The following is an 18,095-nucleotide window of genomic DNA, read 5'->3' on the forward strand; positions in this document are numbered from 1 at the left end:
TGGGCTCAGTGTTAGCAGAGTCTGACAAAAGTATGCTTGCTGCCCCTTGAATTACTTTATTTCTGATTATATCTATCTCTCTCTATATATATATTTAAAAGATTTATTCACTTAACTCACTTGACCATATTAGAGGCTACTGAAGCAAAAGTTATAACTTCCATTCCTTTACAGCCAAATGTCTTTGTTTAAGGGCTTCCCTGGTAGCTCAGTGGTAGAGAATCTGCCAGCATTGCAGGAGCCACAGGAGATGTGGGTTCGATCCCTGGGTCTGGAAGATCCCCTGGAGGAGGGCATGGCAACCCACTCCAGTATTCTTGCCTGGAGAATCCCATGGACAAGGAAGCATGGTCAGCTTTATAGGGTCACAAAGAGTCGGACACGACTGAAGTGACTTAGCATGCACGCATGCATCTTTACTTAATGTCTTGCCCTGAAATTCCCAGTAATCAGCTGGAAATACAGTCCATTTAAATAGTGTGGGTAGCAAAATAAAAAGCTTTCTTACTGTGGGGATAAAATAAGATGAACCTTTTCTGTATGGATAATAGAAAATATATTAAAATAGGTTTATCAAGCCAAAGGTGATGGAGAGAAACAATGAGAGCTCTGGAGGAGATTTCATTTTGCTTGGGTTCTCTGACCGGCCAAAGCTGGAGATGGTCCTGTTTTTTGTCAACATGATCTTTTACTTTCTGGCTGTTGCTGGCAACTCCATGATCATCTTTCTCTCCCTGGTGGACCCTCAACCGCATACCCCTATGTACTTCTTTCTCAGCAACCTGTCTCTCCTGGATCTCTGCTACACAACCAGCAGCATTCCCCAGATGTTGGTCAACCTCTGGGGCCCATACAAAACCATCACCTATGTGGGTTGTGTCATCCAGCTCTTTGCGTTCCTCTCTGTGGGGGGCATTGAGTGCATTCTACTCTCTGTCATGGCCTATGACCGCTTTGCGGCTGTGTGCAAGCTGCTTCAGTACACGACCATCATGCACCCGCAGCTGTGCCTGCAGCTGGCAGCCTTCGCATGGCTTAGTGGGATTGCCAACTCCATCTTGATGTCCCCACTGACGATGTCCCTGGGGAGGTGTGGTCACCGCCGCATCAACCACTTTGTGTGTGAGATGCCTGCTATCATTCGAATCTCCTGTGTGGACACCAGTCGGGTTGAGGGCTTGGCTTTCTTCCTGGCCATTCCCATCGTTCTTGTGCCTCTCACAATGATACTTGTCTCCTACGGTTATATTGCAGCTGCGGTGCTGCGGATCCAGTCTGCAGCAGGGAGGCAAAAGGCCTTTAATACCTGCTCCTCCCACATGGTTGTGGTATCTCTTTTCTACAGCAGCATTATCTGCATGTATATGCAACCTGGGAATATAGCGAGCCAGGACCAGGGCAAGTTTCTCACCCTCTTCTACTGCCTAGTGACCCCCACTCTGAATCCCTTCATCTACACGCTGAGAAACAAGGATGTGAAGTGGGCCATGCGGAAGGTTCTTGGGAAAGACCGCAGCCCATTGGATGCAAGAGGGCACTGATGTAGGCAGGCAGTACTCATCCTGAGGTTCTTTCATCCATGAAAACTGCTCTGTTTCAGCACAATAACAATGCACAATTCCTTGTATAATGCTGAAATGTTATAAAGCAGGGTCTTCTCTCTTTCAGGGGCCCTTTACTCAATAACTTGTTTCCTTGCTTGCAGATGTACAGACCCTCTATTTTCTGCAAAATGACAGAGTTATTATAGTTACAAAAGATAACATGCCAGCTAATCACAAAGGATAATGTACTACTCAGTGGAGTTTTACAGGGAGGTAATTATTTCTTTGCAGCTAACTTGTGACTCTGATTCCAGAGATTTGTAATGTCAATTTCAGGTCAGATACACAGAAAAGGAGGCATCGTGTCAGAACAATAAGTGTGTGGACATATATGTTTGTGTGTGTGTGTATGTGAGAGAAAATGACCATTATTTTGTGTTTGTTGTTGTTCAGTCACCAAGTCATGTGTTTCTTTGAGACCCCATGGATTGTAGCACACCAGGCTTCCCTGTCCTTCCCCATCTCTTGGAGTTTGCTCAAACTCATGTCCATTGAATCGGTGATGTCATCCAACCATCTCATATCCTGTCATCCCTTTCTTTTCCTTTTTTAGGGGTACACTTGTTCTATTTAGGGTTACACTTGTTCTATTTCATATACCCTTTAGTTCTGAATTTTCCAGACCCCCATGGATATGATACTATTGATTCTTCAGGCCATTGCTTGCCTTCTTCTGTCCTGTGTAAGCAATTTGTAGCTGCTTCAGTTAGAGCAATATTTCTTTTAATTTTAAGTCATATGTCCCTTACTGATCATGAAATCAATTCAATGAATTTTAACAAGCATTTAAAAGTGAGTTAACATAAAATAGATTAGAAAATCTCAGAGGATCACACAGAGTAAGGTGAATCAATTGTGTGAGTGTGTATGTCTGTTAAATATGTGTCTTACTGTGAACCATGGACAAAAAAGTCTGAAAGTCACCTCCTTAAAGAGTCTCTATTGGAAAAAGCTCCTAAGCAAGCTGTATGTCTCCCCTGGAGAAAGCATTAGGGATACAAGTTTCAATAATTCAAAAACAGAGGGTCATTGAAGAAGAATAGTGGTGTGGTAACACATGGACAGGAAGAGTCTGGGAAACAAGGGAAACACACTGCTTGATATAAAAGAGTTTTCCAGGACAAATGATGATGATGATGATGACAATGCTGACAATGAAACTAATTATTATGAAAATAGAGCTGTGTTTTGTCAACTCATGCATTTTCACTTTTGACATTTCTGAAGTAAAAATGATTCAAGATTTAATGGCAAGTCGTAGTTAGCCTCACATTGTTTTTTCTTAGACTTGACAGTGTAAAGTGAAAATAAGAAACTTTGAATAAGTTTTAAAGTAATAAAATGTCAACTATTTCCAGGAACTAGTTAGTCTTTATGATGGTTAACTTGTGTAAACAAGTGTCCACTTGACTAGGTCATAGTACCTAAAATAGAATAGGTCTTATCTGATCACTTGAAGGTCTTAGAAAGAGGTCACCAGAGGAAGAGGAAGAGGGAATTCTGCTTCCAAACTGCCTTTGCACTCTAGTTACAACATCACCTCTTTCCTGGGTTTTCAGCTAGCTCTATAGATTTCAAACTTGCCAGCCGCCTATACCCCATAAGCCAATTCCTAAATTTCTCTTTCTTATGTAGATATATAATCTCTCTGTCTCTCTCACCCCCTCTCTAAATATCTGTCTATCTAAAGATCTACAAATCTCCCTACCTCTACATATCCTACTGGCTCTCTTTCTCTGAGAATCCTGACTAATACAGTCTCTATCAGTACTTTCCAAAAATCTTATATAAAATTAAGTATGTCTCAATTAACCTTTGCATAAGCTTTATCTAACTTTTAAACCCTAAATTCTTTAGGTTTATACTCAATTTCTTGTTTTTCCCACATATTCAAATAGTTGTTTCCTCAGACAAAATAAAATTTGTCTTTTTTTTTTTTTTTTTGCTCAGATTTTCTCTTTGAATTGTCAGAAGTTAACTGGGTATTGCAGAAAATAAAGAGGACAAGTGAGCCTACATCTAAAGTACTATTTTTATTTTTTGATTTCTCCAAGTAAAAGGAAGTTTGTTTCAATTTTTCTTTTTTTGTGTCTCTTATAAAGTCTCTGAATTTTTTTCACTGTTTTGTCTAATGTTTTGATACATTTATACTTGTATCTCCCAGGCTTTGTATACCATCTCTTGGTAGCTTTTGGTACATCAAATGCATTTAGTGTGGGTCTGTATAAACAACAGGGCTTCCCTGATAGCTCAGTTGGTAAAGAATCCACCTGCAATGGAAGAGACTCTGGTTCAATTCCTGGGTTGGGAAGATCCGCTGGAGAAGTGACAGGCTACCCACTCCAGTATTCTTGGGCTTCCTTAGTGGCTCAGCTGGCAAAGAACCTGCCTGCAATGCAGGAGACCTGGGTGGATCCCTGGGTTGGGAAGGTCCTCTGGAGAAGGGAAAGGATACCCACTTCAGTATTCTGGCCTGGAGAATTCCATGGATGTCCATGGATGTCCATGGGGTAGCCAAGAGTCGACACCACTGATTGACTTTCACTCACTCACTTCACTTTATATAAACAACAGTCTTAGAACAAGATTTTATGCTATATTGAAATAAATCATATAGAATAATTAATCATTCAAAATGATATTTGCTCATTTTTTCTGAAAGAAAACAGCTTGATAAGCACTTCTAATGTACCTATTAAAAAAAAAACTGAAGTGTTAAGTATATCAAGATCGATAAAAGTCAATTAGGATAAGATTGCAAGCATTTTCAATGATTTATGAAAACCATAATTTGATTTTTGGTGAACACATCTTTCTCTAATATATATTCTAGCAAATGCAGCTTCACAAAGCTAGCAAACAGAATCCACCTATAGGAGAGAAATATTAAAACCTCTGTATTTTACCAAAATGTACTTAAAGGTTTTTAAGTAATTACATGTAGACAGAAATTGTTCTTCATTATGATGACACAGAATTTGAATAGCTGAATTCCTTTAATGCACCCCTTTCCTTTCTAAAGAGAAAACTATCTCTAAGCCATTTTTCCATAATGAAGGCTTTCATGTCAACAAGGTTCACCATTAAATACGATTCCAGTTTGTAGATGTGGTTCAAAATAGAATTCTAACTAAAGCATATAATAACTTCACTGCATACAATTCCATCATTTTTGTCTTTGTTTCCCTTTTATTAATATCAGAAGGGCTTCCTGCCTGCAATGAGGGAGACCTAGTTTCAATCTCTGGGTTGGGAAGATCCCCTGGAGAAGGGAACAGCTACCCATTCAGAAACCTTACTTAAATAAAATCTAATTTAGTGATAATGATGATTATGACAAAGATGCTGAAGAAGAGTAAGATGATGATGATCATATTTTAACACTGATTAACAGTCTTTCTAAATATGAAGACTACACATTTTTTTCTTTTTCTTTCTTGACAGCACAAATCTCATATTTTGGGTTCTGCATTTAGAAAGCCTCTGGCCCATGGGAGCATGAACTCCAGATTAGATGAGCTGTAGGGGTATATGATTTAAGCAAACATCAAGTGATCTTTCTGAGTCTAAGAGCAAACTGATGGTGATCACATCTAAGTTTATATTTCATATACAGGGTTAATTGCCAGTTAACAAATAAATCTATTGTTTGTCAGTAGTCTTTGCTCTTCAACCGATGGTTGCCAATCTTCTACAGCAGAGATGCACCTTACACCTGTATAAACTTTATCTCCTTTGAGTCACTATATTGTTGGTTTCTGTTACAACAGTGCATCTTACTGTGAATACTAGTAAACAGTGAGATAAAGAAATATTTTCCAAAGAAATAAAAGAATTATGTGCAAAAAAGAGAGGTATAAACTCTACTGTTATGGCAACTCCAGACCTTCTGTCATGTCTTCCAGACAGATCCTGCTTGAGTATTAGTCCTGTCTTTTTCTAATCTATACTTGCTATTGGCTTGCTTATTTGATAAACTTGAACACCTCATGAAATTGATGACATCATTTCCTTGTTTTTCAGCCCCAGCCCCCCAAAACAGATTATACATGTAAAACATATTAAAATTATAATTAATTTCATTAAATGAAATAATGAATTTAAGAAAGCATAAATACATGATTGATGGAATTTAATACATGAAATTTAAAACTTTTATTCCATAAAGGAAACAAATAAACAAAAAATACCAAAGAGGTAACATCTAACTGGAAAAATTATTCACCACTTATAATTACAAAGGGAAATAAATTCATATATAAAATGTTCATTTAAATCAATAAGCAAAGTAAAAGAACAACAAAAACAACAATGAAAATAAGGGAAAAAATTTAGTGCAAAAGAACAAATAGCCCCCAAAACATTTCAAAGGGTGTTAAAACTCACTAATGATCAAATATTGCAAAATAAACAGGTAAGATAGACAAGCAAAGACTGAAATGATCTACAGAATCCAATGTTAGTATAATCCATCCAATAGTGAGACCGTATGCCTTTCTACATGTTGTTGTAAAAGAATAAATTGGTAGTTTCTTAAGGGAAATTTCAAAGTGTCTATAAACATGTGAAACATCACTTTCTTCAAAAATGAATATACATAGTACATGTTGACAAAAAAAACATATCTATAAAATACTTAGTGAAAGAACTTGCCAGGAAGTTCTGAGTCTGCACTATTCTGGGTTGATTTCTCAAATCTTTTATTACTGTCTTGGGCTAAGCAGCTTGCCATGCTGAGGGTATTTACAGGTTTTAACCTTCATAGTTTGGATACTATCTAGCTCCTAACAATTTACCCAACTATCTAGCTCCTAACAATTGTCCTAACAATTGTCCCAACCCAAGTGGAAGACAGTAGAGTTTTCTGAGATTGGGGAAATCACTTTAACCTCTGTGTCTGCAATACAGAGGATGCCTAGTATATCTGGCTTATAATATCAATTAAAGGGAAAGCAGGGCAAAGGCAGAGGTGAGTTTGGCCATGACCAGGAGAAACCTATATGCAGGTCAGGAAGCAACAGTTAGAACTGGACATGGAACAACAGACTGGTTTCAAATAGGAAAAGGAGTACATCAAGGCTGTATATTGTCACCCTGCTTATTTAACTTCTATGCAGAGTACATCACGAGAAACACTGGGCTGGAAGAAGCACAAGCTGGAATCAAGATTGCTGGGAAAAATATCAATAACCTCAGATATGCAGATGACACCACCCTTATGGCAGAAGTGAAGAGGAACTAAAAAGCCTCTTGATGAAAGTGAAAGAGGAGAGTGAAAAAGTTGGCTTAAAGCTCAACATTCATCCAATAGTGAGACTGTATGCATTACTACATGTTGTTGTAAGAGAATAAATTGGTAGTTTCTTAAAGGAAATATCAAAGTGTCTATAAACATGCGAAACATAGAAAACGAAGATCATGGCATCCGGTCCCATCACTTCATGGGAAATAGATGGGGAAACAGTGGAAACTGTGTCAGACTTTATATTTTTGGGCTCCAAAATCACTGCAGATGGTGACTGCAGCCATGAAATTAAAAGATGCTTACTCCTTGGAAGGAAAGTTATGGCCAACCTAGATAGGATATTCAAAAGGAGGACATTACTTTACCAACAAAGGTCTGTCTAGTCAAGGCAACTCTCACAGTGGTCACGTATGGATGTGAGAGCTGGACTGTGAAGAAAGCTGAGTGCAGAAGAATTGATGCTTTTGAACTGTGGTGTTGGAGAAGACTCCTGAGAGACCCTTGGACTGCAAGGAGATCCAAACAGTTCATTCTGAAGATCAGTCCTGGGTGTTCTTTGGAAGGAATGATGCTAAAGCTGAAACTCCAGTATTTTGGCCACCTCATGTGAGGAGTTGACTCATTGGAAAAGACTCTGATGCTGGGAGAGATTGGGGGCTCCTGGGAGAAGGGGACAATAGAAGATGAGATGGCTGGATGGCATCACCGACTCGATGGACATGAGTTTGAGTGAACTCCAGGAGTTGGTGATGGGTACAGGGAGGCCAGGCGTGCTGCTATTCATGGGGTCGCGAAGAGTTGGACACGACTGAGTGACTGAACTGAACTGAACTGAACTGAGGGTATTAGTGTTCCATTTAGCAGGGAACTGGTAGCTGTATGAAATTGTGAATATTTTGATATAAAGTGAGATATATGTGTAAGTCTTCATTCCCAGTCCATAGGTACTGGCACATAACTTCCCAAACTTCTATAATTTCCTAAATTATTGGATCTATAGAAATGTCTTTTGTTATAATATTTAGTTATTTCTAGATTTCTCTGGTAGCTCAGCTGGTAAAGAATCCAGTTTCTAAAATGGTTTTAGAGCAATAAAGATAAAATGGATGTGATTTGCTATTAATAATAATAAAAAATAATCCCTTTCAGCCACACCTGAGTTCATGTTAATGGGGTGGTTTTTGGAAATAACCACTAGATTGGGGCTCATTCCCAGAGGAAACGACTAAGTGATTATAGAATTGAAAAATTTAGCTCTGCCCTTCCCATCCTCCACCCAACCCCCTGAACTCAGGGGAGAAGAATGAGGATGGAGGTTGAATCAATCATTAAAGTTCATAGATTTAATCAACAATGCCTTTGTTGTGAGGCCTCCATAAAAACTCAGAAGTATAGGCTTTTGGGAGTTTCCAGGTTGGTGAACAAGAATAAATCCATGTGTTATGAGAGTGGAACACCCCAAACTCCTTTAGGGTGAAGTTCCTATGTTTGCGACTTATCTGGCTCCACCTTGTATATCTCTTTATCTGAGTATTTATTTATAATCTTTATTATCCTCTGGGATGGATGAATAATTCAATGATTAAAGTGTTCTCCTGAATTCTGTGAGCCTTCTAACGAATTAATCAAACCTGAGAAGGAAGTTATGGTAACCTCCTATTTATAACTGGTATAATTAGACAAGTGGACTTATAATTGGTGTCTGAAGTAAGGTACAGTCTTGTGGGACCTATTCTTTAACTTGTGAAATCTGACACTATCTCCTGGCAGATAGTGTCAGTTAAATTGTAAGGATATTCAACTTGTGTCAGAGAACTGGTTGATGTGAAAAAAACACCCACACAGAAATGCATCTCAGATCAGTTTCCTGATAGATGGAAGGGAAGCATCTCCACTGGCTTCCATCCCTGTGGGAGAAGTGGCTTCATTTCCAGACTGTGCATGCTTGAGTAAGCATGTGAGGAGACCCTGCGGGAAAACTGGGGAGTTCACAAAGGGAGCTTGGGTTGACTCAGGGTCTGTTTGCTTGGGTGAGAGGGCATCAAAACCTGTGTGCAACTGTTGGCTACAAAAGGGGGCAAAGGTGACAAGGGTTGTCTTCTAGTCTCCACTAGAAGATTCTGATATATTGAGCAGGAAAGGCACATGATACAAAAAGATAAGTGGCTAGTTTTGAACAGGTCATGTAAGCATCTTTTTCCTTTTCACTGTAACTTAAGGACTTACTCTCAAATAGGACAGAAATTCACTCTATTTAGGAAGATGTTCCCTCACTATCCCTCTGGCTGCACTGTCTCCAGATGGTTCTATTTGTGGGTATGTGACACCTCTACTGGATGTGAGGCCAGAAATTGTGTAGAATCACTGGTGTCCTTTCAGTCTTGACTTCATTCTGAGGCAAAAAAATCACACTTCAACTATATCTCTGGGTTCTGGGAGGATGTCTTCACTGTTAAGCATATGTAACAGAGAAAAAATTAACACCGTGTGGAAATTGCCTTTCTCATTCTTTAACCTAAGTATTCTTTTACTTCAGTCCTTCATGTTGAGTTAAACATTAGAAAAATGTTGCTTGTACTCAAATAACTCATTTAGTTTCCTCAAGAAAGTTCCCAAACCTCAGTTCCAGTTTAGTGATGACTATTATGTCTTGGGGCTTCCCATCTCCAAGACCAATGCCATGAAGGCTTTCCTTCATGTTTCTTCCAGGAGTTTCAGATTATAACATGTAAGCCTTTAATCTATTCTTAGTTTATTTACGTGTATGGTGTTAGCTAGGGCTTCAATTTTATTCTTTTGCATGTGGATATTCAGTTTCCCCCAAACTGTTTACTTAAAACACTGCCCTTTTTACATCGTGTATTCTTGGTCTCTTTGTTGAGAATTGCTTGTCTATGAGCATGCATTTGGACTTCTCTGGTAGCTCAGCTGTTAAAGAATCCACCCACAATAGGGGAAACACTTGTTCAAATCCTGGGTTGGGAAGATTCCCCTGGAGAAGGGATAGGCTACTTACTCCGGTGTTCTTGGGTTTCCCTGGTGGCTCAGACAATAAAGAATCTGCCTTCAGTGTGGGAGACCTGGGTTGGATCCCTGAGTTGGGAAGATCCCCTGGAGGAGGGTATGGCAACCCACTCCAGTATTCTTCCTTGGAGAATCCCCATGGACAGAGGAGCCTGGCAGGCCACAGTCTGGGATCACAAAGAGTCAGACACGACTGAACGACTAAGCGTAAGACAGCATTACTTCTTGTAGATAAATGCTCTTTTAGTCTAGAAACCTTGCAAATAGGAAGAGATAAGAAGGTCAAGTAAAATAACTGCCAATAACTTGAAGTTTCATAGGAGTCTTTTTAAAAATTATTTTGCTATTGAAGTATAATTGATTTACAATGCTGTGTTAGATTCTGCTATATAGCAAAGTGAGCCCATTATATATATATATATTATATATATTTTAAAATTCTTTTTTAGATTCTATTCCCTTTCAGTCACAGGAGTTTTTAAATTCAGGTTTGTGAACAACAAAGACTTGTTATTCACAAACAAATTCAGGTTTGTGAATAACAAAGAAAGATTATGCTTCCCTTGAAGGTCAGGCGGCAATACACCTGTACCCTTTAATCTTGGGTCCTCCTGCTTCTGTGTTTCTCATAGCATAGAAGAAGCCTGGATTCTACTCTGAGTTGAGCTGGCTCTTTAGGGCACTAGGCCATAATCATATTTTGTTGGTTTTTTGAATAAAGTCTTATTCCTTGCAGCAAAACCTTAAAAATTTTTTTAAATTTATTGTTTTAAATGGAAGTATAATTGTTTTACAATGTTGTGTTAATTTCTGCTGTACAGCAACTTGAACCAGCTATGCTGCTGCTAAGTCGCTTCAGTCGTGTCCGACTCTGTGCGACCCATAGACGGCAGCCCACCAGGCTCCTCCGTCCTTGGGATTCTCCAGGCAAGAACACTGGAGTGGTTGCCATGTCCTTCTCCAATGCATGAAAGTGAAGAGTGAAAGTGAAGTCACTCAGTCGTGTCCGACTCTTAGCGACCCCATGGACTGCAGCCTATCAGCCTCCTCCACCCATGGGATTTTCCAGGCAAGAGTACTGGAGTGGGTCGCCATTGCCTTCTCCTGAACCAGCTATATTTACACATATATTCCCTCCATTCTGAGCCTCCCTCCCCCCCTCCATGAGTTCCCTGTGCTATACAACAGCTTGTCTCTAGCTATCTGTTTTACAAATGGTAGTGTATATATGTCAATGCTACCCTCTCAATTTGTTCCACCCTCTCCTTACCCCATTGTGTCTAGAAGCCCATTCTCTATGCCTGCATCTCAATTCATGTCTTAAAATAGGTTTATTAGTACCATTTTTTAGTTTCCATATACATATATGAATAGATGAATATATGATATTTGCTTTTCTCTTCCTGACTTACTTCACACTCTGTATGACAGATTCTAAGTTCATCTACAAATGACCAAATTTTGTTCCTTTTTATGTGTTGAGTCTGGCTCGACAAGCAGGGTTTCTGAAAGTAAGATGTGGTGGGAGAATGAAAAACAAGACACAGTTCAGCTCAGTTCAGTTCAGTCTCTCAGTCGTGTCCGACTCTTTGTGACCCCATGAATTGCAGCATGCCAGGCCTCCCTGTCCATCACCAACTCCCAGAGTTCACTCAGACTCACGTCCATCAAGTCAGTGATGCCATTCAGCCATCTCATCCTCTGTCGTCCCCTTCTCCTCCTGCCCCCAATCCCTCCCAGAATCAGAGTCTTTTCCAATGAGTCAACTCTTCCCATGACGTGGCCAAAGTACTGGAGTTTCAGCTTTAGCATCATTCCTTCCAAAGAACGCCCAGGACTGATCTCCTTCAGAATGGATTGGTTGGATCTCCTTGCAGTCCAAGGGACTCTCAAGAGTCTTCTCCAACACCACAGTTCAAATGCATCAATTCTTCGGTGCTCAGCCTGCTTCACAGTCCGACTCTCACATCCATATATTACCACAGGAAAAACCATAGCCTTGACTAGATGGACCTTAGTCGGCAAAGTTATGTCTCTGCTTTTGAATATGCTATCTAGGTTGGTTATAACTTTTCTTCCAAGGAGTAAGCGTCTTTTAATTTCATGGCTGCAGTCACCATCTTCAGTGATTTTGGAGCCCCAAAAAATAAAGTCTGACACTGTTTCCACTGTTTCTCCATCTATTTCTCATGAAGTGATGGGACTGGATGCCGTGATCTTTGTTTTCTGAATGTTGAGCTTTAAATCAACTTTTTCCAGTAAAAGATGAGGATCAGGGGACCATCACCACTCCAAGGTGAAGGTGCTGAAACTGAATCCATGCCAGCTATATTATACTCTCAGCTGTGAAGGAAGGATTGTGCAGGGAGTTAAGCCATAACTCATGGGGCCTTCAGGGCCAAAGAACAAAGTGATCATTAACCACTGAGTAACCAAGAAACAGTAGTCAATAACAAATCAGTAACTAAGACTAATATTCTTATTTATAGATTTTCCTGCAGATATGTAAAAAATGTGACTCTGAGACTCCAGTTGGAAAACAGTCTGGGGTCTGTTTTCCGACCCCAGGATCCTATCCTGTTTTCAAGATTATGAACTGTTCCCTCTGGACTTGTTCCAAGAGTCTCATGCCTTAAAGCATCCAGTTTATCATTAGTTATAAATTCCTTCTGCAGCCCTTGCCGGGGCCTGTTTTTCTTCTATTCTTCCTGTCCCCTACATTTATGTCTGAGTAATAGTCCATTATGCATTTGTGCCACAACTTCTTTATCAATTCCTCTATTGATAGACATCTAGATTGCTACCATGTCGTCACTATTGTAGATAGTGCTGCAATGAACATTGGGGTGCCTGTGTCTCTTATTTTAAAATTAATTAATTTTTTAAATGAAGGATAATTGCTTTAAATAAGCATGTGTCTTTTTGAATTATGGTTTTCTCAGGGTATATGCCCAGTAATGGGATTACTGTCGTATGGTAATTCTATTTTTAATTTTTAAAGGACTCTCCATACTATTCTCCATAGTGTTTGTGTCCACTTGCCTTTCCACCAAGAGTGCAAGAGGATTTCCTTTTGTCTACATCCTCTCCAGTATTTACTGTTTGTAGATTTTTTGATGATTACCATTCTGATTGGTGTGAGTTGATAACTCATTTTAGCTTTGATTTGCATTTCTCTAATAATGAACAATGTTGAAATCTTTTCATGTGTTTGTCAGTCATCTCTATGTTTTCTTTGGAGAAATGTCTCTTTAGGTCTTTGGCCCAGTTTTTGAATGGGTTGCTTGTTTTTTGATTTTGAGCTGCATGAGCTACTTATATATTTTGGAGATTAATTCTTTTCAGTTGCTTCATTTGCAAATATTTTCTCCCATTCTGAGGGTTGTATTTTCAACTTGTTTATGGTTTGCTTTGCTGTGCAAAAACTTTTAAGTTTAATTAGGTCTCATTTGTTTATTTTTGTTTTTATTTCTGTTTTTATTTTGTTTTTTTTTTTTATTTTTATTTTTTTAAATTTTAAAATCTTTAATTCTTACATGCATTCCCAAACATTAAACCCCCTCCCACCTCCCTCCCCATAACATCTTTCTGGGTCATCCCCATGCACCAGCCCCAAGCATGCTGCATCCTGCGTCAGACATAGACTGGCGATTCAATTCACATGATAGTATACATGTTAGAATGTCATTCTCCCAAATCATCCCACCCTCTCCCTCTCCCTCTGAGTCCAAAAGTCCATTATACACATCTGTGTCTCTTTCCCTGTCTTGCATACAGGGTCGTCATTGCCATCTTCCTAAATTCCATATATATGTGTTAGTATACTGTATTGGTGTTTTTCTTTCTGGCTTACTTCACTCTGTATAATCGGCTCCAGTTTCATCCATCTCATCAGAACTGATTCAAATGAATTCTTTTTAACGGCTGAGTAATACTCCATTGTGTATATGTACCACAGCTTTCTTATCCATTCATCTGCTGATGGACATCTAGGTTGTTTCCATGTCCTGGCTATTATAAACAGTGCTGCGATGAACATTGGGGTACATGTGTCTCTTTCAATTCTGGTTTCCTCGGTGTGTATGCCCAGCAGTGGGATTGCTGGGTCATAAGGTAGTTCTATTTGCAATTTTTTAAGGAATCTCCACACTGTTCTCCATAGTGGCTGTACTAGTTTGCATTCCCACCAACAGTGTAGGAGGGTTCCCTTTTCTCCACACCCTCTCCAGCATTTATTGCTTGCAGATTTTTGGATCGCAGCCATTCTGACTGGTGTGAAGTGGTACCTCATTGTGGTTTTGATTTGCATTTCTCTAATAATGAGTGATGTTGAGCATCTTTTCATGTGTTTGTTAGCCATCCGTATGTCTTCTTTGGAGAAATGTCTATTTAGTTCTTTGGCCCATTTTTTGATTGGGTCGTTTATTTTTCTGGAATTGAGCTGCATAAGTTGCTTGTATATTTTTGAGATTAGTTGTTTGTCAGTTGCTTCATTTGCTATTATTTTCTCCCATTCAGAAGGCTGTCTTTTCACCTTGCTTATATTTTCCTTTGTTGTGCAGAAGCTTTTAATTTTAATTAGATCCCATTTGTTTATTTTTGCTTTTATTTCCAGAATTCTGGGAGGTGGATCATAGAGGATCCTGCTGTGATTTATGTCTGAGAGTGTTTTGCCTATGTTCTCCTCTAGGAGTTTTATAGTTTCTGATCTTACATTTAGATCTTTAATCCATTTTGAGTTTATTTTTGTGTGCGGTGTTAGAAAGTGATCTAGTTTCATTCTTTTACAAGTGGTTGACCAGTTTTCCCAGCACCACTTGTTAAAGAGATTGTCTTTACTCCATTGTATATTCTTGCCTCCTTTGTCAAAGATAAGGTGTCCATATGTGTGTGGATTTATCTCTCGACTTTCTATTTTGTTCCACTGATCTATATGTCTGTCTTTGTGCCAGTACCATACTGTCTTGATGACTGTGGCTTTGTAGTAGAGCCTGAAGTCAGGCAAGTTGATTCCTCCAGTTCCATTCTTCTTTCTCAAGATTGCTTTGGCTATTCGAGGTTTTTTGTATTTCCATACAAATCTTGAAATTATTTGTTCTAGTTCTGTGAAAAATGTGGCTGGTAGCTTGATAGGGATTGCATTGAATTTGTAAATTGCTTTGGGTAGTATACTCATTTTCACTATATTGATTCTTCCAATCCATGAACATGGTATATTTCTCCATCTATTAGTGTCCTCTTTGATTTCTTTCATCAGTGTTTTATAGTTTTCTATATATAAGTCTTTAGTTTCTTTAGGTAGATATATTCCTAAGTACTTTATTCTTTTCGTTGCAATGGTGAATGGAATTGTTTCCTTAATTTCTTTTTCTTTATTTTGTTTTTATTCTGTTTATTAGATGCAGATCTAATAGCATCTTACTGTCATACATCACAGAGTGTTCTGCCTGTTTTCTTCTAAGAGATTTATAGATTCTAGCCTCACATTTAGGTATTTTAATCTATTTTGAGGTTATTTTTATGTATTGAGTTAGGAGATGTTCTAACTTCATTTTTTATACATATCGGTTCAGTTTTCCCAGTGCCACTTATTGAAGAGGTTGTTTTTTCTCCAATGTATATTTTTGCCCAATTTGTCAAAGATAAGATGCCCATAGGTATATAGGGCTTTCTACATTGTTCAAAAAAAAATCTATGTTTCTATTTTTGGACCAGTACCCTACTGTTTTGTAATAAACAGCTTTGATTATAAAGCTGTAGCCTTTTGTATAATCTGAAGTCAGGGAGCCTGATTCCTCCAGCTCCATTTTTCTTTTCAAGATTGCTTTAGTCATTCAGGGTCTTTTGTGTTTCCACAAAAATTGTGAAATTTTTTTCTAGTTCTGTGAAAAATGCCGTTGGCAATTTGCTTGGGATTGTAGTGAATCTGTAGATTGTTTTGAGTAGCATAGTCATTTTCAAAATATTGACTATTCCAATCCAGGAATCCTGAAAGATGCAGCTGTGAAAGTGCTGTACTCAATATGCCAGCAAATTTGGAAAACTCAGCAGTGGCCACAGGACTGGAAAAGGTCAGTTTTCATTCCAATTCCAAAGAAAGGCAATGCCAAAGAATGTTCAAACTATCCCACAATTGCACTCATCTCACACGCTAGCAAAGTAATGCTCAAAATTCTCCAAGCCAGGATTCAACAGTATGTGAACCATTAACTTCCCAATGTTCAAGCTGGATTTAGAAAAGGCAGAGGAACCAGAGGTCAAATTGCCAACATCTGCTGGATCATTGAAAAAGCAAGAGAGTTCCAGAAAAACATCTACTTCTGCTTTATTGACTATACCAAAGCCTTTGACTGTGTGGATAACAATAAACTGTGGAAAATTCTGAGAGATGGGAATATCAGACCACCTGACCCATCTCCTGAGAAATCTGTATGCAGGTTAGGAAGCAACAGTAAGAACTGGACATGGAACAATAGACTGGTTCCAAATCGGGAAAGGAGTACATCAAGACTGTACATTGTCACCCTGCTTATTTATCTTATACACAGAGCATATCATGTGAAATGCTGGGCTGGATGAAGCACAAGCTGGAATCAAGATCGCTGGGAGAAATATCAATAACTTCAGATATGCAGATGACACCACCCTTAGGGCAGAAAGTGAAGAAGAACTAAAGAGCCTCTTGATGAAAGTGAAAGAGGAGAGTGAAAAAGTTGGCTTAAAACTCAACATTCAGAAAACTAAAATCATGGCATCTGGTCCCATCATTTCATGGCAAGTAGATGGGGAAACAATGGAAACAGTGACAGACTTTAGTTTTTGTTGTGGGGGGGCGGGGTGCAGACTCCAAAATCACAGCAGAAATGAAATTAGCCATGAAATTAGAAGACACTTGCTCCTTGGAAGAAAATCTATGACCAATCTAGACACTTTGCTGACACAGGTCTGTCTAGTCAAAGGTATGGTTTTTCTAGTGGTCATGTATGGATATGAGAGCTGGACTATAAAGAAAGCTGAGTGCCGAAGAATTGATGCCATTGAACTGTGGTGTTGGAGAAGACTCTTGAGAGTCCCTTGGACTGCAAGGAGATCCATCAGTCCATCCTAAAGGAAATCGGTCCTGAATATTCATTGGAAGGACTGATGCTGGAGCTGAAGCTCCAATACTTTGACCACCTGATGGGAAGAATTGACTCATTGGAAAAGACCCTGATGCTGGGAAAGTTTGAAGGTGAGAGGAGGAGGGGATGACAGAAAATGATATGGTTGGAAGACATCACTGATTTGATGGACGTGAGTTTGTGTAAGATCCTGGAGTTGGTGATGGACAGTGAAGCCTGGCATGCCACAGTCCACGGAATCTCAAAGAGTTGGACATGACTGAGCAACTGAACTGAACTGAATTCAGGAAAATAGTGCATTTCCCCTTCTGTTACTGTCATGTTTGATTTCTTTTATCAGTGTCTTATAATTTTCTGCATACAGATCTTTTTTCTCATTAGGTAGACATTCCTAGGTATTTCATTCTTTTTGTTGCAATGGTGAATAGGGTTGTTTCTTTAATTTCTCTTTCTGATTTTTTATTATTAACTTATGGAATGCAAGAAATATCTGTGTATTAATTTTCATCATGCATCTTTACTAAATCCATTAATTGGGTTAAGTAATTTTCTGGTGGCATCTTTAGGATTTTCTAAGTATGGTATCATGCCATTTGCAACCAGAGACAGTTTTACTTCTTTTCCAATCTGGATTACTTTTATATCTTTTTCTTCTCTGATTGCCATGGCTATGACTTCCAAAACTATGTTAAATAATAGTGGTGAGAGTGGACACTCTTGTCTTATTCCTGATCTTACAGCAAATGCTTTCAGGTTTTCACCATTAAGAGTTATGTTTGATGTGAGTTTTCATATATGGTCATATATGATCTTTATTATGTAGAGGGAGGTTCCTTCTATGCCCTTTTTCTGGAAAGTTTTTTTTAATCATAAATGGCTTCTTAATTTTGTTGAAAGCTTTTTTGGTATCTATTGAGATTATCATATAGTTTTTAATCCTTTAATTTTTATATGGTGTATCATATTGGTTGATTTTTTTTTAAATGGCCCTCAAGCTTCAATAACTCCTTTCATGCCCTATATCCCAAGATACCTTTCATTTTTTAAAATATAAATTTATTTATTTTAATTGGAGGTTAATTACTTCACAATATTGTATTG

The 18,095-nt window shown here is 38.6% G+C and overlaps 1 protein-coding gene across 1 annotated transcript; it reads left to right on the top strand.

Moving 5' to 3' along the window:
• The first annotated feature begins 587 nt into the window (after positions 1-587).
• Positions 588-1,541, top strand: LOC138441573 (putative olfactory receptor 2W6). Its single transcript, XM_069592699.1, has one exon. It carries the CDS (start codon positions 588-590, stop codon positions 1,539-1,541), a length of 954 nt encoding a protein of 317 aa, XP_069448800.1.
• The last annotated feature ends 16,554 nt before the right edge of the window (positions 1,542-18,095 follow it).

The sequence above is a fragment of the Ovis canadensis genome, chromosome 5 (assembly GCF_042477335.2).
Source record: "Ovis canadensis isolate MfBH-ARS-UI-01 breed Bighorn chromosome 5, ARS-UI_OviCan_v2, whole genome shotgun sequence".
Taxonomy (NCBI): domain Eukaryota; kingdom Metazoa; phylum Chordata; class Mammalia; order Artiodactyla; family Bovidae; genus Ovis; species Ovis canadensis.